This window comes from Trachinotus anak, unplaced genomic scaffold (assembly GCF_046630095.1).
Source record: "Trachinotus anak isolate AG129_WGS33_773 ecotype Australia unplaced genomic scaffold, CSIRO_AGI_Tana_v1 ptg000032l, whole genome shotgun sequence".
In the NCBI taxonomy this organism is placed as follows: Eukaryota; Metazoa; Chordata; class Actinopteri; order Carangiformes; family Carangidae; genus Trachinotus; species Trachinotus anak.
The window spans coordinates 13855309-13882029 of NW_027273883.1; the positions used below are offsets into that span (position 1 = coordinate 13855309).

Genomic DNA, 26721 nt, shown 5'->3' on the forward strand with positions numbered 1-26721 from the left:
TGTGCATGTAGGTGTGTGTGTATTTGTGTTTAATTGGACCTCCCTGAGCCAGTCTCCAGGTGATGGAACTCATCTGCTCTTCCCTTGATTAAGGACAACAGATGGACTGGTAGCAAAACACACACACACACACACACACACACACACACACACACACACACACACACACACACACACAAGATTCATCATCAAACACACTGAACACACAGAAATTGCCTTGACTTTTGCTAAATGAGTATTTGATAATGATAGTAACTTTATAAATATTCTAAATTCTTAATTTAAGTAAAAAAGTAATTTCCCACAGAAAAAGTCATACACATGTACACACAAACACAAACTGATAATCTTCGACCAACATGTCTTTGACGCACATAACCTTAGCATAATAGTAATAATAGTAATAATAATAATAGTAATATTGCAAGTGTAAATTTTATGTAAAATATGACACACGGTATTATATATTACAAATACAAATATGATGTAGTTCACAGCTGAATGTATTCTATTTTATCCTACATTTTTTCTCCACACAGTCTAATTTCCCACAGATTCTGAGTAATTATCCAAGTTATGTTTGCAGGTATCATCTTGACAACTCTGCAGCTCCGGACTCTATTAGCTCCAATAAACTCCAATGCCAGAGTTGATACAACAAACTCTCCTGTTACTGTGAATACACAATCTTTAGGTGGTTTCTCTGTAGGCCTGACTCATCCACTGAGCTTCCTCTAGCCTTTAACAGATGTTCAGCAACTTTCCAACAGCCCACAAACCTGAGTCAGAGTTTCCTACACTACACCTGCCTCATTAAAACACAGCCATACTTTTTAATCTTGTAAGAACACAAACTCAGAAATGTGTACTTTCTCACCATGGGACTAATTAAAACATGTTTATACACATTAATTCTGGGTGTTAAACTGAAGAAGTGTGATCCCTCAGATTATGAAGCACATAAAACCCAGTATTCATGTATCGGTCCCAGTTTGCAGTTTATGTAGATATCAAGATGGTGCATGAAAAATTAGGCTCGCTGGAACAGTGTTACTGGACTAAACTTGTTGACATGCCCTCTAAGTTGTGACATTGACAAATATATCAAAATCATATTTTCCTTTTCTTTTTAAAATTGATATGATTATTGCACTTTTACTTTGGGACAGAAAGAGAATCTGAGAGAGACTGAACAAAAACAGAATCAGGCTGAATAAAGATGATTGATGATTCATTAATCTCTCAAATGATCTTTGTTGTTGTTACATAACATCAGAGCAAAGACAGTTGCTTCGCTAAAACTTGTCAGTGAACCTGGTGTGACCCCGGAGCAGATATTACTCTAGTCCCACATTAATCCGGCAGTCACTGGAAAACACTTCATTTGGTCTACATCCATCTGCCTTCAGGGCCACATTAATGATAATTACGAGGTTCTCAGCATGCTAGTTAATATTCCCCCATAAAATCCTTGTCATCGCACAAAAAGCTGAGAAAGAATGTGCTTAGCAGGTGATAAAATGAGAGGGAAAACAAAAAAGTACATGGACTCCCCAAAAATCTTTCACAACGGGACAATATTTAAATTCGCGTTACACGCTGCGATAGCTGAATCAAATCGATGAATACTTAAAAAAAAAAATCCATAACAATAATTTCCATTCTTATCTCCCCAAAACATGGCGCCTCGGCTCACACACGGAGAAACTAACACACACACACACACACACACACACGCTCAAAAAATGAAGAGAAAGGGAGGAAAGAGGGAGAAGGAGAATGAAAGACAGAGAAAAGAAAAAAAAGGGGGGGGGGGGGGGGGGGGGGGTGATAACAGCTTCAATAAATCATCCGGGCCAGTCGCTGCTCCCCGGGGATGTGGGATGGATTAAATTAAGCACTCCCTCTACCCGTGTGTCTATCCATCCCTCTCTCTCTCTCTCTCTCTCTCTCTCGCTCTGCGCCGTATAAATGCCAACAGCTGATCGCGAGACGGCACACGGAACACCTCGCGGAAGCTGCAGAGAGAGAGAGAGAGAGAGAGAGAGAGAGAGAGAGACCGAGGGGAAGTGAGAGAGAGAGAGAGAGAGAGGGATACAGAAAGAGAAAGAGGGGACGCTGTTGATCCATTCGGCCGCAGGGAGTCTTACTGTGCTTTTTTTTTTTTTTTTTTCCTACCGACCCGAGCAGTCGCCGTGAACTGGAATTAAGGACTGTTTCTGCGGCAAACAGGGGGAGGACGAGGTGTCCGACATTTATTTTGAAAAGCTTCCAAAATCGTCCTTCCATTTTTCACCCCCTCTGTTTTCTTCGCATCCCTCCCTCCTCCTCCTCCTCCTCCTCCATCTCTTCTTCCTCTTCTTTTAAAGAGGCCCACTGCCTGTTATTATTATTTTATTTTATTTATTTATTAATTTTATGTTTTATTTTTTTTTTTTTTAACTGCTCACGAGCCCCCCCACCCCCCCCCCCCCCCCACCCCCCCGGTGTGCTGCCTGCCCGCGAGCTCAGGGGGCGCGAGGCACTGTCCGGTGCTGAAGTTGCATTTCTCTTCCTGGCTGCACGAGGACCTCGGGCGGTCAGAGAGACTCCAACAGAAGAGAAATTTTAAATCAGCGACAAAGTCTTTCACCGGATCTTTCGCTTCTTCCCCCCCCCCCCCAAAAAAAACCCTGAAGACAATCTTCCCCCGGTTCGCCGCGTCTTGCTGGTGGGTGACGGGCCAGTCAACGCGCTGGCCAGGCCGTCGGCGATCGGCCGTGTCCGTGAGTGTGTGTCGCTGTGTTCGTGAGAGAGTGTGTGTGTGTGTGTGCGTGTGTGTGTCGGTGTCGCACCACCATGCCAAGGTCTTTCCTGGTGAAAAAGGTGAAACTGGATGATTTCTCCACTGGGGCGGATCTGGAGAACGCCTACCGGCACAGGACAGACCTCAGCCTGCGGCTCCATGACAAAGGTAGGTCAGGCTGCCTGCACGGCGGGCACTAACAGGTGTCTCCAAAAAACAAGTCGGTCTCTAAGAGGGGGAGGAGGAGGAGGAGGAGGAGGAGGAGGAGGGTTGAAGAGGATGAGGATGAGGGAGCCTAACAATGCTGTTTCCAAAATAAGGCTTGTATGTGTGTGTGATGATGAGATGACCTGTTGTGTCCAGGGAGGATTCCCTCACTGTGACTCTTCTTTAAGATGGACCCCCGGGGGCTGACACATCAATGCAGACATGCAACTCTTAATAAAAGATAACTCTTAGTGTTTAAAAAGCACTCAGCATTTCCATGTGTGCATTTACCTCCCGTGGCATAGCTGTTCTTATGAATCCCCTGTAATATTTCTGTAATTAATCTGTAGCCTTTCAGGATTGTTTGCTACCTGTAGGCTGATGTGGGTGTACTCAAGGCAGATAAGTAGCCTATAATTGACAGCAGAGAGTTATCACATAGTTGTGCTCTTTCTCGTGGGTAATAAAAGCTTCAAAGCCATGTACTAAGCAGTGCATTGCAAAATAAGCAATTCTTCATGACTTCAAAGGATTATTAGTGTGGACTGTAAGAGCTACACATGCACTTCGGAGGACTGCACCAGCACAGAGGAGCACAGGATGAGAGCAAAACTGTAAAAGACGGAAGAACTGACAATCCCAATAACCAATACTGCCTGCTCAGTGAGTGTTACCACACCACATAATCTAGCACTTTATTTACTGAGAGCATAAAAGCTGAAGCAGGCTTGGTTTTTAGCGGTGGGTCGGTTGTAGGAGTTGAGCTGCCGACTGAAGCGGAAAGGTCACTTGAGAAATCAACTAAATCCAGCGCGTCCCATGTTTCATTGATTTTGGCTCATCGTCAGCAGGGACTCCCCCCCCGGGCTTGCTAAGTAAGGTTAAAAGAGATAAAGACTGGATAAAGGTTATTAATATCTGGCCCATTTTCACTTGTCTTGTTTTGTCTAAATGTTTATTAATTCACAAACCGGGGTCTTCTGTGGACATGTGTAAACTCCACGTGATGCTAATGATGTATATGATCATGCATGAAGCACACACTCGTACGTATCCTATAGTCTGGGTGTGGATGTCTTATACAGAAATCGATCCCACAAAACATAGTGACAATAGTTTTGACAATAGTTTTTATTGTTTAAAACATGCCACTGACAAATTTGTCCACCTGCAGGTTCAGCACAGATAAGGCCCGGTTTAGTTATCTTTCATGCAACAATGCTATAATGAAAAACATCACCATCGTTGTACAGGTGTTTTCCTGATGTCTCTTCTTGGTTGCGGATAAAATTAGCCCCATCACAGGCTCATATCCTACATTCTGCATGAGGGGTTTGTCTGTGCTCCGTGTCCAGGTGTGCCTGTCTTGTGTTTTTGCAGTGTTGGCAGATTTTTGCACGACAATCCCTCAGCTAGACCGGAGATTTTTAATAAATGTATAACTCCCTGTGTGCTTACAACAGCAGCCACAAGCCTACACTGTGATCATTATCACATAGATACAAAAGAGGAACAGATCTGACCTGTCTGACTCTTATCTCACTTTACAGTCACTGATGAACTGTTGCATATACAGTAAAACAACCGATTTTTAATCTGAGTAACATCTATATCCAAGGGGACTGATAGTCCTGATCTGGACCTTAAAATCTTGTCTTGGCATAAGTGTTAAATGTGAACAATATTTTTTAGTCTTTAGGCGTAATAAGGCAGGTCCCATTGCAGTTATCCTGAAGCGACAGTGTTATTCATTGCTTGGTGCTGCCCTCTGCTCTTCTGAAGCTGTGAACTTCCCTGCACCCTGCAACTGTGTGCGTCACATCTTAGCCTACACCAAAAACCAGAAATGTCCTTGTCATGTAAATGAAGCCACTGCGCTGCTTCCACCAAAGTCATTGACACGTCGATGCACATCAACATGTGTATTCCGTGCGCTCTCTCTGTACTTCTCTGCTCATAAAGCAAAAACCTGTCAGTGAAGTATTTATAATGTTGAGGTTAACAAGCCCTGCTCAGCTTGACACGCGATCTGCCGCCTCAGCAGCACCGTGCAACACTGCCTGCACCCTGCACCGGCCACCTTTTGTCTCCATCCCTAACATATGACGGAAACAGCTTAATGTGGCTCCTACAGACAGCACAATGCAGGATCTACCCATAACAGCAGACCACATTAGGAACAACTTTCTGCTTGAATGAACTGGCTTTCGCAATAATTCATGTTCCACCCATGTTCGCTGTACCGTGTGTGACGGGACTGTGTTTTCAGACGGGGCGCCGTGGCAGATGTGCCAGCAGTAGCTGTTAGGCCTATCATATGTAGACAGATATGTGTTGTCACATGGGGCTTGTTGCGTATGCGGCTTACTCAGAAATCCCCAGAGAGACTGAATGAATATTAATAAGAGGCATTTCTTACAGGGATACAGGACCAGGCTATAGGCCCATACTTCTTTGGCATATGATGGCGATGCATACAGTAAATCACATCTGTCATCTTCAAAATCTCTAACATGACAAATATGTGGCAAAAATATATGTCATCTCCAATTGATCACAACAAGTTTTTTTCTTATCTTAAACATAAGAAGCTGACATTTACCTAAAAAATGCCAAAATAGAAATAATCTCAATCTTGATATTTGGACTCAAGGTTGGTTGGCTCAATGGAGATGTAACTTCTGCAGCTAAATTATGGGTAGGCACTGGGTATGTATGAAGTATGAAAAATACCCTGTAAAAAAGCCTGTGTTGCTACTACTATGTACAGTGTCATAGGTTGTGTTTATAGATACCTGTGTTCAGGAGCAGTTACGTCTGTATTTCAGTTTAAACTATCCCCTGTGTTGCTTTAAATCACTAAATCAAACCTATGCTGTAACACCAGGAAGTGATTCAAAATCAGTAGGCCACATAAACCGCCCAGTGTTTCTGCAAATATAGTTTTTTACTAATATAGTGTTTGGCAAAATTGCTTGTGCAGACTGAGCAGAAAACAACATTGTCAAAAACATTGTATTTAGACGATCTGTCTGTCAGCTGGATCAAAAGGTATTTCATAATGCGAGTGCTTGCACATAAGCCACTTAGAAAGTATTTTGTACTGTATGTACAGTACTGTAATGTATGTAATTATGCATTTCTGTATTACATCATTTATATAGAAACATCCACATAGATATGATGTGCATGAAAAATACACATTAAATTGTAAATAATTAGCATTTTGTCAGATATGCATGTATCAAGAGGGAGTGGTAGCATCATCCAACCTGCTCATATATATCTGTACTGCTTTAGCATGAGTTTCAGTATCTGTATTTTCCCAAGTCTCCAACCTCCTGATCTGTAAGAAACCTCCAAAGTGTTGATACACCTACTGAGCCTGTACAGCAGCCTTGCTGTTGCTGTCCATTGACCTGCACCGCACTGGATCTGTCCGTGGTGCTGATGCTCATTTTCACACGCTAAATCAGCTTTCTCAAGTTCAGGGTCAGCCTGTGCGCATTTAATCGTCCACAGAGGAACTGTTTTAACTGCAACCTTTGAGGGCTGAGGGGAATTATATTGTTGAATTATCTCTGGACTAACACTGCAGGCTCTTTTCACACGGCCAACAGGTGTGCAGGAGATAGACATACGTTCTGTCCTACAATACGCCAGTGCAGTCTTTCTCATATTGTATGTTGGCAGTTTAAAGTAGTTACAGTTGCTGCTGCTGTACTGATGTTGAGGTGAAAACCTTCCCTTATCATTTGTGCAGAGTAAATGCAGGGAATGGGACTTGGCCTTGGCCATACTTGCTGCAGTATCGCATACTGAAGGACTGCGACTATCACTGTATCCTGTGTACTTTTACACCTGACAGGTGCCAGTGTTTTTATCAGTACATTTAGAGTGAGGAGAAGAGCAAAATGCTTTTTATTTAAAAAATACTGCATATAACCACAGATGATACTGCGGTTTAGATGTCCTGGAATTAAATGTGAAATTGCTGACCTAGGATCAGATCTAACTGGAACCTTCTGTTTCACCTACTGTGATGCCATCTTTGGTTTTCTGCTCTTCCAGTTTAAAGAAAAAAAGCATCTGGCTTCTCAACACATACATTCAGCACTTGTGTCCATCCGTGGCACTCAGTGAACAGCTTAATGGTGTTTCTACATACAACATACTGATCTAAGCGTTACATTGCAGCAACATGTTAGAAACAAGTTACTGCTTGAATGAACCACCTGTCTGGAATACCTCTATCTCTGTGATTTGTATCATAATAAATGCACTCAAGTGGGATGCAGAAGCAGAAAAACCCCCACACAGCTTTATAGGCCAGCTGTATGTCACTAATGGTGTGATGCTCACTAATATAGTTGTTTACTAATATAGTTGTCTAATATAGTTGGAAGAAGCACTTATTTAATTCCACCAATTCAGACTGTGTAATGCTCGTTAGTTCACTGAATCTCAGTCATTACTGTCTCTGTGAAGAAAGATACAGCTGAGGAAGGAGGGCTTATCTGTATTCACTCTGTTCTTCCTGTTCAGCTGGCTACAGCAGTCTAATAGTGTCAATCCAAACATTTTTCCCTGTTGCCCCCCTGTCAGATAGATATACACTTCTTCTGCATGTCCATTGCATTTGCTACCAGTATGTTAAGGGTCCCTAGCGTGGTGGGTCGAAATTTTTGCCCCTGTGCCCCTCTGTGCCTCTTGAGATAGTTTTAATGTAAAAGCTGAATTCTTTACTACCTATCAAATCATGTAGTACAAAAACTATTTGTCAGATCTTCTATACTGTATATCTGATTCCTGTGTCAGGGTTCAGTGTAAACCCATTTTTATTATCACTTCCACCACATTGTCCTTTAACCTAATACTGTTTTCTTTTTCCCATATCAGCTGGTTACATTAGTGACTACATCAGCCCTGTTGTGTACGATGGTGAGAGTGACAGTGGGATCAAGGTGCCCTCTCCTGACCCCCTGTATGATGGTATCCACAGTGACTACGGGGCCCCTGACTCTGAGTCTCCTGACAGCCCCGGTTCAGAAATCACTGATGGATACATCAACGGAGATGCTGCAGTGAGTGAGGGTTACACAGTTGATGCCTTCTTCATCACCGATGGCCGCTCGAGGAGGAAAGCCCTTGGCAGCCCTCGGAGCATTCAGAGGCACACCTGCAATGAGTGCGGCAAAACCTACGCCACGTCTTCCAACCTGAGCCGGCACAAACAGACACACCGCTCGCTGGACAGCAAGCTGGCAAAGAAATGTCCGACCTGTGGGAAGGTGTACGTATCCATGCCCGCCATGGCCATGCACCTGCTCACGCACGACCTCAAGCACAAGTGTGATGTGTGTGGGAAAGCGTTCAGTCGCCCTTGGCTTTTACAGGGTCACATGCGCTCCCACACAGGCGAGAAGCCTTTTGGGTGTGCCCACTGCGGGAAGGCCTTCGCAGACCGGTCGAACCTGCGCGCTCACATGCAGACCCACTCGGCCTTCAAGCACTTCAAATGTAAACGCTGCAACAAGACCTTCGCGCTCAAGAGTTACCTGAACAAGCACTATGAGTCTGCCTGCTTCAAAGGCCCCTTCTCTCCTCTTGGCCCCCTAGATGCATGACCCCCTGCATAGATAAAACAAAAGACAAAACTGCAGACATAAATTACCATTATCCTTACGGACTGCAGACACAAACAATCTATTTTTTGGTCAGAATATGACCTTGCTTTTCCTCCTCCCTCTCTCTCACTCCTAACCCCACCTTGCTTTCCATTGGAGCCTATTCATGATGATGAAGATGATGAAGATAGCACAATTTTTCTCCTTGAGATTTGCCCACTTAAGGATTTAACTGACCTACGCATGCACTTCCTCAAAAACTCCTCACCTCCTCTTCCGTGTGTCCAGGATAGAGACAATGAAACCAACTTGGCTTCCTTCTGGCATCTAGATACAGTATGACGCCACATGTTTTGGGACACAGATGATGATGAGGGTGACAATAAAGACAATAGTAAGCCTATAGCTATTGGGTTCCTCCCTGCACTGAAAGGCAGTGAAAGAGTTTTTCCTTCTGATTTAGTTTTTTCGGGGATAGTAATAATAATGATAATAATAATGTTCTGCTGCACCAAGTGACCATATTCTCTCCACTATTGAGGTAAAAATACTATTTATTTATTTATTTATTTATTTACTTATTTTAGCATTTTTTTCTTTTTTATTTATTGTAAGTTTATACTTGATTTATAACAATGAAGTGATGCCATTATTTATTTGTTGCACTTTAATTTCTGTATATGTATGTAGGATATTTGCCAACCTCTTTTTATCACTACAGGCCAAAGCATATGTCACTTTTTTGAGTACTATTTTTTCCTATTATGTTGTTTGCCTTTTTCTTATTAACGTTATTGCATGCAAAAAATAAAAAATAAATTAAAAAAATAATAATAATGATGAAATCTATGCCAACATCATAAAAAGCTTATGATTTTTGCCAAAATCCAATAGATAGAACCTGAGGGCAATATTTTTTCTCTTGGAGCCTCCATAGGACTCTTTAAAGCAATAATCACCTAATGCATGGTATTTTATGATGAAGTATTACCTACTACTGTATAGCAGTTTAAAAATCAGGTATGTTTTACTTCACCTATAGTCATAAACAGAAAAATACTAATATAACAGACATCAGGGAACATGCCAATGTAGTGTTAGAAAATCAAAAAGAAAAGTCCTGTCTTTCCTCTCTTGTTATGCACTGCCTGCCTCTTAGTGAGTAGAACTAATGTAGGATGTAGGCTAGAGAGGCTGGGATCAGCTGCCTGCTGGGTGTGAGGCCTATTGTAGGATAACTATAACCCCGACAGACCTGCGCGAGGCTAACTCCAGCATGAAATAAGTCTGCTAACAATAAGCAGGAGAGGCCTAACTTTGGATCGGGCCTCTCAACCTTTTACTTTGATTGGATCATTGACCATTCATGACAGTTAAGTGTTTTTTAAACATTTTGGGGATGTTAAAATAGCATTTGAATGTTGTCAAAACATCTGTCTTGTTTTTTGGAGCCAAATAATGTAACAACAGGACAACTCATAATTCTCTTGATACAAACAAACACTAAAATTAAGTTAATATAGCAATCAGACTGAATTCTGCACTGAAATGTGACCCAACCTAAAGTGATAGGTGGCATAGATGGTATTTAGCAAAATCTCAGTGCACTTTCAATAGAAAACCAACTCGAAGTTTGGTGCATTGTTGAAGTTGGACTGAGGTCAAGTTTAAATGCATTGCATTATTCAGCTACCTTCCAGTGCACTTCCAAACCCTACAGCGCTGCATTCTTCAACCACAGAAAAAGCATGCACTTAATGGATGGATGGTCTGATTGCAGCTTAAGTGTTACAGTCCCATACTGTAGATACATACGACAGAGTCCTGATTATTCTGCAGTAGGCCCCTTTCATCCCCACTGGGCCGATCATAGGCTAACTCTATGAGTGATATACCTACAGACAGGCTAACTCTAATCATCCCAGACCCATAGATGGTTTAAAGTTTGATCTAGCTGGCCAATACCAGTGTTTGCTGAACCCAGTTCTCTGCAGCTCAGAAACCTTTTCTACAGATTCATGGAGCTTCCTAAGAGACAGACTGAGACAGATCTGCACAAAAAATTAAGCTCTTGTTTATGTTCATATGCCAAACTGTATGTCCACATTGTAACCTTGTATCAATAACACAGTGCCTGCTGATGAGCTCCTGAGGGTGACACAATCTGTGTCTACAGTCAAGCTTTTAACAACTGAAACAAATTGGGTTTAATAGTCAGATGTAGATCTCTGACAAAGAAGTTTTGATAACTTCAGTGCTTCCTCATGCATTAGATTACTCTGTTACAGCTGGGGTTGACTGATACCAATACCATTTAGGGTTATAGAGACAAACAGAGAGTCTGCCCTGCTACATGGACCCATTACCTAATGTCATTTACATCTGAGAGACAAAGCTATTGCACCTGTGCACAAAAGCAAAGCGACCACATCTGACAATGTTCTGAAGTTAAAAAAAAAACTTCATTTGGTGATATATATATTTTTTTGCATCATAAGACGATACAATCTTTAACGTCTTTTACAAAGAAGCTTTTTTGAAAAATGTAGCTTACAAGTCAATAACAAGGAGGGAGTTTTTGTTGTGACTGGAGAAATCAGTATGTGAGTCAGCAAACTGCAGGTCTTATCTCTCTCCCTGATGTGTGAACTAGATTTGAGCTGCAATTACTTGAATTGTATCAGACGATTAGTCACAAAGCTCTGATTTGTTAGGGCTTACATTTTAGTTTTTGTCGTTTTATCTGTGATTTTTAAGCCTTGACCACAATAATCAACACAGAGACAGAAATAACAATATGCTGTTGTTCTGACAAGTGATTCAAAAATCGTATTTCTCACTTTTGTCTGAATGAGAAAGAAAACAGTAAAACAATATTGCTACTATAGTGACTGATAACAATGTGACGGGTACAAAGTTTCTAAACATACCGCTAACAGTATCTCTGACTGCAATGCCTCCAGGTGTTGTTTACATGTCACAGATTGTTTCATTATGTATCAAAACTGTTGCATCTTTGCACTGCAGTCTAAATGTCTTAAAGGTATTTGGCTAAAACAGTTGATGTATTGTTGGTTAGTGGTTGTAAGGCAGAAGAGCTGAGTTTGTGCATCCGTTTGTCTGTGTGTCTGTCTCTGGGTGAGCTCCAGATCTGATCTCGCTAAGCACTTCCATTCTAGTCATTTCCACCTTAAAGAAAGTAGCACAATGAAACTAACTAGAATTCAGGTAGAGAAGAATTAAAAACCTTGTACTAGCTTGACCTCTCTTCTTTTTTTGTATTTCCAAGTTAAAGAATGATGATAACCTAAATAATCATTTATTGCAAGAGGGTTTGTAAAGAATCCTTTGGATTGATACATTTTTACTGCTGTATAGCGATTATCTGACAGACCTTATCTCAGGAGGTTTGGATCTCTGTTGCAGAGAGACAATCTCCTGGGGTTTTTTTTGAGCCAGTATTCAGACAATGTAAGCACAATGAACACAAAGCATTTTGTGGCACTTCATAATAAAGAATAATCTTAACGAACCGAAGATGTTTGTTGTAGTTTCGTGTCTTGTCTTCTGTCTATCATGATAAGCATACACAAACTAGCATGGCTGCTAAGTTATGACTGAATGGTGAATAATGCTGGTATTTCATTCCATTCAAACCCCTTTGTCCATATAATTTATCCACTGTTTAAGCAGCTTTTAACATAATTCATGCAAATAAAGTAAGTTTACCTTTCAGTCAGAAGAGTGCTTTACATAGAAAGCACTTACTCTAGACTCAACAGTCCATACTTTCTATTAGCTTTGTCAATACTGTATGTTTAAAGAGGGACTGGGTTAACACTGGTGCACAGTGTCCTCATTAGCCCTCTTTAGACTGGAAGCTATCTACCAGTAATGGGCTGTCTGGGTGGCTAAATACAGCAGTTTGTTAATTCCATATTTGGACTTTTAGAAGTGGTTAAGTGGTTAAGCAGCTTAAGTAGCCCTGAAAACTTTATATCTGAAGTGTTTCTCTATAAACTTAATTATGGAATAATTAAACTTTAGAAAAAATATCTTTGCTTTAGTTGACAGTGTGCCGGTAACTTAAGAAAAGCCACTGTCATCAGATTTTCATCCAAAATTGCTAAATCCTGACTCATGGTTACATGCACCCATATAGACAATGCATAGAGCACAGGCACAAGACAAAGACTACATCATTTACAGTTAAGTGGCTTGAGAAAGTGGGTTTTTAGGGCTGTAAAATGTCACATTCAAGCCAGGAACAATTACCTGGGCAGTTAGGCTTAGGGTTAGCTGCTAACAACAGGTCACATGTTCACAGGTGTGTTTTTAAATTGTAGATATGCCATCACGTTACAATTACCACTGACATGAAACAAATTAGAAGGTTCACCACTCACTGCCATAAGATTTTTGTCCTATTTCAGGATTTGAATTTTTTTTACTTACTTGTTAAGCCATTTCTTACAAATAAAAAGATAAAAATCCCTACACCATCATTGCCATCCAATAATGGATAATAAGATACATTAGACTAAGAACACAGTCACATATCCACACCCTATAATACTACTCACTGAAAACATAATGATGGACAAGGGCAAAGAATGAGAAAACATGGGAAGAAATTGGAAATATAAATTTTGTCCTTCTTGTCCTCCTTGGAGAGAGGTGTCCTCTCTCCAAGTGTTAAGAACTGCAGAGATAGAATGTGTGTTACAGAAAGATGGACATTGAATAACACAGATGAAGTGCTGAAATTAAACACTGAAATTCAACCTTAAATTTTATGTCAATGACAACAATATGATGACACAAAAAGAGGGACTTGATGTTGTCTCTGTGTAATGGTTGAGGGTCACATTGTTGTTGTGATCCAGGGTATACAGCACAGTGCCACAGGTGCTCTGTGGGGATGTGGTCATGTGGGCTTCCTGTTAAATTGCAGAAAACATGGGAAACTGACCAACTAATGTTTATCTTTCAGTGACTTTGAATTAAAGATGACCTGATTAGGCCCCGTTTCAACTGGATTTCACCTCAAAGTGATAACTTTTGGTGTGATGGCACTGAGACTCACAGCGGAAGGCTTACAACAATTTGACAGGTTTCTGTAAAAATCTGTAACGAATGTTGCCTTTTTTTCTTTTCCTCCCTTTTTGTTTTGTTGTTACCCAACTATCGTTCATACGTGGTCTATTAGATGATTCTTGCTGTTAGCTCCCAGTAAGCAGAGACAGTCCACATCTATTGTTGCTATGCCAACACTTGTGGTATCCAAGGCAATAAACTATCTACAGTATCTATAGTAGTAAACTATCTGAACTGCCTCAACAAAGACACAATGCTTCACTCTGCAGTTTTATGAAGTACAGTGTATCTTGCAACCCTAACCAGAAAACTGGTTTCACAGCAGTTGCAAAAAGACGGAAAAGTGACTGCCCACACCTATGAATCACCTTCTCCTCCCTCCCCCTGTCTTCCTCTTCTTGTCACCTTTCTCTTGTCTCTTTCATATCCTTTCATATTTTTTTTCACCAGATGTGAGGAAATAGGGAGAGGAGGTTCTCTCCCCATTTCTTCACCAGATGTTCTCTCCTCTCCTCTCTCCCCATCTCTCCCCTCTCATCTTCCCTCTGTCTCCATCACCTGCTTGATTCTTCCTCCCATCTCTCTCTTCCTTCCCTCTGTGTGCTCCCATCCACCCCTTTTTCCTCCAACCACCTCTTCTTTCTCTCTCCTGCCAAGTCAAACCAGGCCATCAGGCCTTTGAGGACCTGAAAGTCATTTAACTCCTGGTAGATAATAAGTCTTAGAATATAGCTCCTCTCAGATAATAAGCTTTATCACTTGATTGCTCTGCACGCTCCCTGCTGTCTTTAGATTCATGTCCAGGGACCTACTCAAGCGAATCACACTATTTCCTTCCTGGCAAGTCAAATTAACGCTCTGTGTGTGAGTGTCTGTGTGTGTATGAACGGCTCCTCATAATAGGGAGTGAGGGAATGCTGAGGGGGCAAAATAAAATCAAAAGAGCAAAGGTTGCTTTCCAATAGTTAACAGGTTTAATTGTTGAAATAGTTCAACAGTTAAAGTGTAAGTGTCCACAAGTGTGACATTAGCCTCTTTAGTAAACCTCATGCTGACTTGAATTTTGATCCGCGTTGATAGTCCCACAGAAACTTATGTCTTAACATGTCCTCTGCCCTTTCCTGTGCTTTCACTTTAACTTTCACCTCCTCCTTCTCTCATATCTCCTGACCCTGAACTCCCCCTGCACTATTAGCATTTTACCTAATCATTAGCTAGCACTTGTTGATACTCACTGTAATGAGAGAAATAGAAGCGACAAAACTTCAAAAGGGAAAACTCGTATAAGAAAATAGTAAAATGATGTCTCTATACTCTGTGAAAGCAAGTGTAACACTTTGAGATTTTACATGTCTTTTAAGGTGTAACAAGGTGTTATGTCATGACCGGAGAAAGCCAGTTAATGTTGGAGACTTGTCTGCAAATTGACGAGAAAAGATCTAGATGATGATCTGAAGAAAGGAGAGGCACAGCTCATTAGGACTTAAAACATCAGTGAAGCAACAGAGGATTACACTGAGGTGTAACTGAGACCCAAATAAACCCCCCCCCCCCCCCCCCCAAAAAAAAAACAAAAAACAAAACAAAACACAGAAATGAGGATTTGTAAATCCCTGAGTCAAAGAAAGCAAAACCCTGCAACTTAACCAATTCATTCAAGCTAAGCTGGCTGTTCCTGCAGAAAGGTATAAGACGGATAAGATGTTTAACAATGAGAGGTAGTGATGTCATGGCTAATAAAGATGACCTCAGATATGTCTGTGATCAGCTGTGGGAAATGTTCTGCAGGTTAAGAAAGCACAAATTTAATGAGCACATCACTCATCCTCTCCCCCTCTTCCCTCTCCTTCCCTGCTCTCTCGTTGTGTCTCCTCTCATTCATGTCATTCCCCTTCCACCCAACCTCCATTATATTAGGCAGAGTACTAATAAGTCTGGCTTCCTCTGGGTTCTGTGATGTCATCTGTTAAAGCAGGCATCATTGTGTACTTTATGAACTAAGTCGTGCCTTGCTGTGCTGGGATCACGCATAGCAATCTAAACAATGTTGGACACATTTGAATTTGATTTTTTATCAAACCAAAACATTCATCTATAATAATGTTTTCAAATTACTGTTCTGTGTTACTGCACGTAGAATTCATTTTATTTTCTCATACCAGAAAATAACAGTCTTGTGATACATTAGTAATTAAGGTAAACATAAATTATCCATAAAACAAGGATATATTCAGCATAAAAATGGACAACTAGGGAGGAGAGTTTCACAGCATTAAGCTCGCCAATAAACCAACATATATATGTACTTTTGCATTTTTGCATCAAGTTTCAAGTCTTAAAAGTAATACAGACAGCATGTACATTCAGTGGCCACTGTACAATCTAGTGCAAGTCAATACAACAGTCCTGCCATAACATCAGTCTTTATGAAGCTTATAGTGTTCAGTTTTTGCTGAGATTGTCAGAAATGTGTAAATTCATTATAAGATTATTACCAAGGTCAAAAATAAAATTGGTGCTGGACTGGACTGTCTTATATTGAGATGTTTGCTTCCTATTTACATACATGAGGGGTGCAGAATATTAGACACACCTCTGAATATCCATAGGTGATTCTCATAAAGTGGCCACTGAGTGTATTCGTTCAACCATATTGAAGGAGGTGGTTTTGTATCAGTGTGTTATGATCCCATGCGGATGTTGGTAAATTAACAGTATGTGCATCTCCTATACATATTAGAAATGTATCCTTCTTTGTCTGCTGCCAAGTAACAAATGGTACCATATCTGTATCAATGTAGCCACATCTTCTACTTTCGCTCCAGACGGGGATGATGTTGAGAGCGAAGCAGTGTAGGACAGGGCTGTGAATGTTCTCACCACATCCCATGCTATTTGTAGAGATGGCAGCTGTCATGAGAAATATCAACTGGCTGAAGACAAGTGCTGTTCACAACTCTGGTAGGTGCAGGTGTGGAATGAAGAGGAGAGATGTTGAGCTAGTAGACAAACATGCAGATTTCTCAGTAATTGCCCTCTCAATTAACAATTTATCATTGTGTAATTAATGAAATGTGAAGCTGAAAAATGCATTTTTTTCTGGTACTGCTTACTCAATATAAGATGTGCAAATATACATGTACTACAAGACATTATATTGATCGCTACAATAACTGGATGGCAACTGGAGAACAATTAATTCCTTTCTTTGTTTCTCTTTCTTTTGTTCTTTCCCACTCTTTCTCTCTCACACACTGTCTCAAACAGATAACATTTTTACTTTTTACAGACAGCTACCATACTGCAGTGGTAGAGTCATACATTTATTCCAGTAATACTTGTTGTCAGAAAACAACAATATTCACACAGAAAAAAAATGTACAGAAGAATATTTGCAGGAGGAATCTGCGTAGTTGCAAAAAAGAAACCTAACAGCCAAAGAATGCTTTAAAAAGATGTCAAAGCTGTGTGCACAACAGCTGTCACAGTAGCTTGTGTAGCAACAGAGCCTATATGGTGGAGCTACTGGTTTCTATTCAGTCTGTTACCAGTTATGGCTGTTGACAAGATGAAAGGCACTGCAACACGACATATGATAAGATATGTGTATAAGTGCATCGGTATGAACGCCTTAAATACATATACGTGTGTGTTCAAATGTGTGTATTCTGCATGCATGTAACCATGTGTGTTCACTGCTGTTTGCTTAAAGGTGATGTAGCTCACCTGCAGCTGATGATTCACTCTTTCAGCAATAAGACATAATCGCTCCAAGGCCGGCTGCAGGGCCAGGAAACAGACTGAGTCGAAAAAGCAATTATTTGTCCTGTAGTGTCAATCAAATGATTTCATTCTTCAGCGGGCAAGATAAAAGATAAAATAAAAGAGAGAGGGTCCATACACAGACATGTAGATGCACATCATGAGTTGTGTTATTTGTAGCTCCTAATTTGTTTCTTCTGTGGTGCACTGCAGGTAGCAGATTTGAAGTGTCAGCAGCAGTACCTGCGCTTACGGTGACAGGAGATGTTCATATGTTTTATTTATTGTCTTGTGGCCTATTGTGAAGTTTCCTTCATCCAGTTACAGAAACTTATAAACAAAAAAATCTATAGTCGCTGATGCTCTAAATTGAAACTACAGTATGTGCGGAGCAGATTAATTTCCATTGATTATTCCAACACTTACTGAACCACTGAAAACAGATGACACATTGAAACAGCTTTGGTCTCTTCTTGTCTCTGTTTCTGAGGCGGTTTCTGTTTCATTAAAATAATGATGCTAATATGGCGTTATATTATAATATAGTTCTGATAACTTTGTGTTCATGGTTAAATTAAATTATCGCCACTAGTTTCATCAGTGCCTTCCTGTTTCTTTTCATTTTCTTCAGGTTAAGAAATATTATAGTAATGCTGTTGCCAAAACCACCATTATAGGTCATTACATTTAAACACACACACACACACACACACACACACACACACACACACACACACACACACACACACACACAATGAGAAAATAACAGAAATTATTCATCATGTCTCTCAAAAATTTATAGGCATCTTTATTTGACTTGGACACCGGATGAGAGCACGGGGCTGCCTCTGAGCTCTGTAGCTAAGCAAATACTCCCTCAGAGAGTGAAAGAGAGACAGACAGACAGACAGACAGACAGACAGAGAAAGAAAGAAAGAAAGAAAGAAAGAAAGAGGAGGAGAGGAGGAACAGAAATTAGGAGAGAAGGGGAGGAGGAGAAAAAAGGAAGAAAAGGAAATGAGACAGAGTGAGAGCACATAGGGAGTTGAGTAGAAAGAGAGACACAGAGAGTGAGTGGGCAAGAGAGAGAGCGAGAGGAGGAGGAGAGGATGGAGGGATAGAGGTAGCTCAGGGAGGAGAGGAGGGAGACTTGACCCAGATTGGGAGCCTAACAGCAGCAGCAGCAGCAGCTGAGTGAGCCGGTGAATGTTTAATAGCGCCAACCACTTGCGCGCTGACACACACACACATACACATACACACACACACACACACACACACACACACACACACACACACACACACACACACATCCATCCACCCCCACACACACAGAATCACACAGACACTGTTGACTGGGACTCTTGTTGCTGGAGTTCAGCTCAGGCCTGTTGAATTACTGTGGTGGTGATGAGATTATCTATGTAACCAGAATAAAAACACAGTACAACCATGCACCTCTGTGTCTCCCTGGAATTCCCCCATCCACCCTCTGTAGCATTACAGTATATACAGTGCATTCAGAAAGTGTTGACTTTTTCAACTTTTTTCTACACCTTGATTGGAGTCCACCTGTGGTAAATTCAAATGATTGCACAAGCACACCTGTCTATATCAGGTGTCACAGCTGACAATGCATATTCGAGCAAAAGATCGCAGATCTGGGAAAGGCTACAAAAATCCTGCTGCATTGAAGGGTCTCAAGAGCACAGTGACCTCCATATTTCCTAAATGAAAGAAGTTTGTTACAACCAGGGCTCTTCCTGCAACTTGCCACTCTGCCAAACTAAGCAATCGGGGAAGAAGGGCTTTAATAAGAGAGGTGACCAAAAACCCGATGATCACTCTGGCTGAGGATCTCTGGAGATCCTGTGTGGAGATGGGAGGAACTTCCCATGGTGGTGGCGCAGGCACAAGGAGACAGATATTTGAGAGTTTAGGGAAAGATGAATGGAGCAAAATACAGAGATATTCTTGATGAAAACAACAGGACATAGCTAACACAACACAGGTGTTGCTTAAGGACAACTCTGTGAATGTCCTTGACTGGCACAGACAGAGCCCTGACTTGAACCCCATCAAACAGCTCTGGCGAGACCTGAAAATGGCTGTCCAACGACGGTCCCCATCCTACCTGATGGAGCTTGAGAGGATCTGAAGAGAATAATCCCCAAATCCAGGTGTGCAAAGCTTGTTGAGCCATACCCAAGAAAACTTGAGGCTGTAATCGCTCCCAAAGGAGTGAACAACAAACTTGAAAACACATAATTGTAGACTCTATTTTATTCAATTGATATTTTTTCTGTTAGCCAAGTCATTAAAATGTTTTCAATGTATTAACAAAGCTCAGACAGCATAAGCTTAAAAACTGCAGGAGTCTATGCATTGTTGTTAGCATTTCTTGATGAAATAAATGAGCAGGGTACTTCAGCCACAGAGCTTCTGCCCTGCATCTGTCCTGCAGCAGCACTTCAGTGTACGCCGCTGGAGAACTGTTTCATCTTGCATCAATACTGCATTAGAGTTGCAGCAGCCACTGCAGCCTGTTCTCTCTCTAATGACTGACTCCATTCAACAGGCAACCTGAAATTTAAGATCGTGCTGTTTATAGCATTTCCTAAAACAGTTGTTAGAATGAAATTAACAGGGAATCTTAATTAGTCAATTTATTATATCACTTAATGATATTTATTGTATTGTTCTTTGCTGAGGAAAAACTTTTATATCACAATTAAGGTGTAGGACACTTATAAATTACAATTAATAGTAAATAGGGAGGGACTTTGGACACAGGCTAGGGTCTTTCTCACAGCAGAAGTTTTGATTTGTCATAATAGGAAAAGCATAGATGTTACTAATAATATTAATAATGACTCTTTCCTATTCAGTTGTCCCCATAAAACATGAGAGTGTGACAGTGGCCCAGTGTGCACAACACCAGCACCTTGAAACTGAGGCAGCCAAACTGAATTCAGAATTGATCTTTCGTTGTATTATTTACATTTTTCCTATTGTCACATGTCAAAATGTCTTCAGTGCACAACGTCTATTGCCAAATCAAAATCATGTTCCGTGAAGAGCAACACTATCAGAGTCATTAATGGGGATCTCTACATTTGTGTTGTAGTGAAGACCTAACAATTAGCCAGAGAGGGCTAAAATAGGGAGGTGTGTCTGACTCCTTATCTGCTTACTGCTTGTTTATTATAGAGTACAACAGCATCACCATACAAGAGACTCTGCACAGTGTGATATTGTGCAGAACAGCCCCATAGAAATAGATAGCATTTAAAAATAAATAAGGGATCCCCACTCACTGCCACTCAAACAAAACAAAATGGAAAAGAAGGAGGTGAGATCAATGGCAGGGCACAAAACCTGATCCCTGTCCATATGCAGCCTCAGTGCGCCCCCTTCCCCTTTTCCCCCTTTGCCTGCACAAATAACTGAATCAGCAAGTAAACACACATCTGTGGTTGTTACTAATACAATTGTTTTGTTTATAATGTATTTAAGAAAGTCTGCACAATCTGACATTTCTGCATATTTCCAATCTCTTTTCGGTCAACATGCTGTATTTAATGGGTGAAGCTGTCGCTATGAGGTTTAGAACATTACAGAATAAGATTTCCTCGTACTGTATTACTGTCTTTCATAATAAAAGGCAACTGAATAAGATTGTGCTTGATTCCTGTTTATTTGCATAATTTAGCTGAACTACCTTCCAACAAGTGTTAGCCTAGTCTGTTGTGACATAGAAAAAGCATAACAAAACTTTAGAAACTTACAGGCGATTCGATTTGTATACCAAAATGGTAGCGTCGGTATTTAACCTGAAAATGCCAGATAAGAACCTGCCTCCCAATATACTGTCATACTGCTTAACCCTATATGATCCTTTTATATGTACTACAGTATACAGTTCAAGGTTGAGTCAGGGCTGATTTCTCTACAGCAGACGGGGCCGTGTGGACTTAAACCTCCCCTTCTAATCTCTCTACTGCCTCAAAGGCAAAGATCATAAGTTACAGTTAATGGACTTGAATTGTTTTTTAGGTTTTTTACAGCTAAAATTGTAAAGATTGAGCATGAAATTAATGAGCTATCACAGGAACAGTTCTCTTCCTGGACCTGGTAGTAAACCAAACTTTTTATGACCAAAAACGTTAAATTTGCCGACGACCAGTCATAAAAATGTTTCTTAATGTTGAGGAAAGCACAAGTGAGAGAGAGAGGTGAGAGCAACAGTGCCACATAAAGAATAGGTTACCAGACACAGTACCCACCTTATCTCGTATCTAATATAAACAAGTGGACTCACATACACACACACACACACACACACACACAGTAAAGTTCATTTGGAATACAGCAATACTGAACTGAATCTCACTGCTACGCACAACTAAGGAGAAATGAGTTTGAAGTCAAAGCTGTGATTCTTTCTTTCTTTCTTTCTTTCTTTCTTTCTTTCTTTCTTTCTTTCTTTCTTTCTTTCTTTCCATGTCACCCTGTTTCTATCTCTCTTTGGTTCTTGCCCTTTCTGTTTGCTGTGTTTCAGAAGTCAGCATTCTTGTTCATGTTTCCAGCTCCAGTGAGTCACCCTTCTGTATCTGTGTGTGTGTGTGTGTGTATGCGTGTGTGTGTGTGTGTGTGTGTGTGTGTCAGGCTGCTATTTCAGCACTTTCCAGCACTATCGATTCAAACCAGCCTGCAGGGGAAAAACCAGGCACCTTACAGCCACACACATGCACACACACCTCTACAGTTAAATAAAACAGCCACATAATTGAAAAGAAAGTTATACTCTCACATACATACACACAATTACAGTTTCAATATCATACATATATGCAAATTATTAAAAATAAATTCCAAAACTATGAATGTGCATTTTCATAATGAAACACAGTGTGTATGCATGTGTGTATACAGTAAGCACACATGTACACAGTGCTCATGTAGGTTTATATGTTTTTGTGACCTTCACTTACAGTGCTATGGACGCAGCAGGGAAGGGAAGAGATGAGAGGAGTTATGCACAAGCAGCATGATGACTCAATGCTACACTAAGCCTCTCCACTGTGTGAGTGAGGTGTGTGTTTGTGTGTCAGAGAGAAAGAGAGAGAAAGAGACAGAGGATATGCAAATGTGTGTCGATTTGCAAGGTTAAACTATTTTTGTATTTCTGTTTACATATGTGTGTGTGATGAGGTGTGGAAGCATGTGTACGGTTATCTGCATGTGTTAATAGGTGAGGTATGGGGTGTGTGTGTGTGTGTGTGTGTGTGTGTGAGTGTATGTATTAAATGTTATACTGTGAGGACCCAAAAAGGATTTCTCAAGGGAGATGTTTAAAGACATTTAGGTTAAGGTTAGGGTAAGGGGGTAGGTAAGGCATTTTGTTAATGAGTGTCCTCACAGAAGTGCAAGTATCTGTGCTTGTGTGTGTGTATGTGTGTGTGTGTGTGTGTGTGTGTGTCTAGTTAGTTTACCGAATAATATGTGTCCAAAAGAGTTTGACTGCAACTAGGGTATTTATGTGTTTGCGAATGTGGAAGAGAAAACAAAACACAAACAGATGTGTGTTTCCAGTGGGGCAGGACTGTGTGTGTTTGTATTCCGAGTCAAGGTCATCCACACAAACAAACAAACAAACAAACAAACACACACACACACACACACACACACACACACAAACACACAGTGGACACCCTTTAACAGTTGCCTGTTTGTATTTGGACACATGTGTTGCATATATGCATGTACCCTTACACACACTCACACTGACACACTCACCCTCTGGTGCTTGAGTGAAGGGTACGCAGCAGGTGTGGGTCAAACCAACAGAGCCACATTACACCTCTCAGCGTGCTGTACTCCTCCGCCACTGACCTCAGCTGAAAATAGAACCAGGAAGTAGTTATTTCAGGATCTCATTTCCACCCACACCAGGGGTAGACCACAATTAGCACAACATCTCTGTCTCTCTTACTGCTTCCCACTGACACTCCACTACCCTCCTCCACCCTCCATTCACACTGACTGGAGCTTTACGGGATGGGGTGAGGAAATGAAATGATTCTCTCTGTAGATTTTCTGCTCTGAGACAAGCTTCATTTCGATAGGAAATTGGGATTATCAACACTGCTACTTGCATTTATTCTTTTGATTATTTGCATGTGAAGTGAACACCAAGTGTGTATCATTATCTTACCTTGTATATTACAACATAGATTGCTAAGTTCCATTTTACTTTGCTGAATTCAACAAATAGTTCAGGTTTTAGCATCTTTTACTGTACAGAAGTCATACATAAAGAAGACTTTGATAACAGACACAGGGGTTTGCGTCCTTCATCCCACCTGTGGTTATGTTTAAGCAGCTGGTGGATGGTTGAAGAGTGTCTCAACCTCCTCCCCCATACATTTCCAATGTTGGAATCAGTGTGCTGCATTCAAAAATGTTTATAACTTTCTGAAAAGGAAAATCAGACAAGCACACCAACTTCATGCAGTGATTGCTCAGGTATGTGAAGGTGAGGATATAAGGCAGTCTTTGAACTTCTTTCTCAAGCTCTTGTTTTGCATTCTTCACACAACTACTGCCATCACTCAGCATACAAACGACTCCAACGCCATGATTGTCTTTGAGGATAGACAATCGGAGAGCATGCACCTTTCTCTGTGACAAGAAGCTGCTCAGACCGTCATTGTGTGTGGCCATTTAGAACAGCAATCAACACTTTCGCCATCAGTTGTAGGGGAACGGCCTACAACATACAACGTAGTATGGAGTAGTTTGTTTCAATCATAGCCCGTCCATTAGGCTACTAAAACACCTTTAATATTTAACTGTGACCATAATTTTTTCCTAAACATATCAAAAATTATCATGCTTGATTGCAAGGAAAAGATACTATCGGGAAAACAAATGAAATATGTCAATGAACAGTTTGCAGATAAGTTTATTAAAAAAGATTTCAATTAAACTTATTTTCCAAAACTAGGAGGCACCTTTACTTTTTCACAAGCATCACCATCACTTATGCTCTTCTTCCTCTAAATCAAGCAGCAGATGCTTGTATCTAAGTAGGTAAACAATAGAGATTGAGGGAGCAATATTTAGCTCCTGAGAGGCATTAAGGTGTAAATAGTAGCCATAGCTGATGATCTCACTCTCTGTTATCTTAACTGTTATTGTCTGTGAAGATTCTCAGTCATCCAGGTCATGGTATCTCTAAGAGCTATACTCATCTGAAAGGCTTCTTCAGCTTCTTTATCAGTAATGAAGTAGCCTGTCATAAGAGGTGAATCATCTTCAAGAACCTCAAGCGAGTCCAGTTGCTTTTGTATTGCTCTTAGACTTAACTGTTACCTTGTCCTTTTATCTCATTTTGTCTCTGTAACCCTAACCCTTACCCTAGTTCTTTTCCATGTCCTCTCTTTCCAAGTCATCCTTTCTCTCTATTTTTCTATTCCTCACATCATCTCTGGCTCTAGACTGTTTCCCTGGATTTACTTCTCTGTCTTTGTCTGTTTTTTTTTGTTTTTTTTTAACTCTTGTTCCCTCTGCTTGTGTTTTATCCCGAATTTTTGTACCTTTGTCTCCCTGCCTGTTTTCTAACAGTGTGATTTGACAGTCTTTGTGTATACACTGTTCTGACTGGTCAATTTGTAGCATTGTAGCATGTAAGCCTGAGCCAACGCTAACCCTAACCCCTTATAACCCTGACCATAGCCCCTTGTCTGCATTCTGATTGGTTGATTTGTAGCCTTATTCTGGTTGGCCTGTAGCATGTAAGCCTGAGCCAACCCTAGCCCCTAACCCTAACCCTGACTGGTCAATTTTTAGCATTGTAACATGTCAGCCTGAGCTAACCCTAATCCTAACCACATTCTGATTCTGATTTGTAGCCTTATTCTGGTTGGTCTGTTTTGTAGCTGGGTTCTGATTGGCCAATTTGAAAGTGTTCAAAGTATTACAAAGTTTAGCTTTAGGCAGTGCAAGTGATGACTGACTGAATCGAGTTTTCCTCTTAGGGCTTACTGTATACTCAACTCTACTCAGCTACTAATACCAGCTCTTGTACACACTTGTTGCCCATGATACTTCCAGTCCATGGTAAACTGCAGCCCCTACTCTAATAAATGCCAAAGAGACTGGATAGGAGTATCAGGCCTTGCAGGATTCAGTATACTCAGTGCTTGTTAGCCAGTGGATATTACTCCTGATTCCTGCTGCCTTTGGACTTTGGTGAGACTTCCTGCTGCAGTTTAGTTTAACAACTTCTAATGTTTGTTGTTAATGTTTTTAATTTTAGTGTTAATAATTCTTTTTTTATTTTAAATTTTTAATTTAAATCCTCTCCAGGTCAAGTCTTATTTTTGCTACTGTCAAATACACATGTATTAATTGTGTATTAAAATACATATTTCAAAATGACTGGGAAAAATAAAGTACACATACGTACAAATGCTCTTGTGCATTGTGGTAAATAGAGTCATAACTAAATACATAAGGTAGCATTAATAACTACATTTTCTAGTTTCTAACCAAACTATCCCAGAGAGATCCAGCTTTATTTAATTCTTCATCTCATTGATAGTGAACTAGAGTTCCCAGTTGGTTGTTGATTCCAAGACCCACCAGTATGACTATTTCCTCCTCAAAACAATAACAGCATCCATGAAGACATGTTTCAAATACTTACATACAAAAAACTTGTAGGCAAAGCAGGATTCTTCAGTTTTTATCAACAAAAAAAAAAAACACTACAAAGTTATTTGTAGCAGCAATTTGCAAAGCAGAACTACTGGAACTTTTGTGATGACCACAGGTGACCCTCAGTTAAGGTCTCCACATAATGTGTGAATTATATTCTATAAAAATCTTTAAAATAGTCTTAGTTTACTGTTGCTGCAAATAGCACTGGGGACAGGAAGGGACATATAAGGACTGTGTTTGAGATCTTGCCTTTTTCTGCGGGAGTTGTGTGAGCCGTATGCAAGTTCATGAACAAGTCTCAGTCTGTGTGCATGATGGATTACTGTTTTGGGAATCAATTTACCAGTCAGTATGGTGGCATTACTAAAAGTCACTGCAGCAAGTCCCTGACTGAAAGATCGAATCACAAATGAATGGCTTCCGGCTAATCTGTCTCTGAGTGTGTCTGTGTATGTAAACAGTCAAGTGTGTATTTATAATGTATAGCTGTGATAAAGCTAGTGTATAGCTGTTGTA

The 26721-nt window shown here is 40.6% G+C and overlaps 1 protein-coding gene and 1 long non-coding RNA gene across 4 annotated transcripts in view; one reads left to right on the plus strand and one right to left on the minus strand.

Annotated features, from left to right (window-relative positions):
- LOC139613234 (uncharacterized) overlaps positions 1-26721 on the minus strand; it is a 107847-nt gene that overhangs the window by 34100 nt on the left and 47026 nt on the right. The window contains exons 3-4 of one of the 3 annotated variants that reach the window (XR_011686703.1): positions 23278-23378; positions 15414-16715 (exon numbers count right to left, since the gene is read on the minus strand). This is a non-coding gene — a long non-coding RNA (uncharacterized lncRNA). Of the gene's footprint in view, positions 1-15413; positions 16716-19759; positions 20062-23277; positions 23379-26721 lie in introns of those variants that run through there. The other 2 variants (XR_011686702.1, XR_011686704.1) reach the window with 2 other exon arrangements.
- LOC139613577 (transcriptional repressor scratch 1-like) lies at positions 1888-12151 on the plus strand. The gene is made up of 2 exons (XM_071470351.1): positions 1888-2953; positions 7892-12151. The coding sequence occupies exons 1-2, from the start codon at positions 2839-2841 to the stop codon at positions 8617-8619; spliced, it is 843 nt and encodes a 280-aa protein (XP_071326452.1). The 5' UTR covers positions 1888-2838; the 3' UTR covers positions 8620-12151.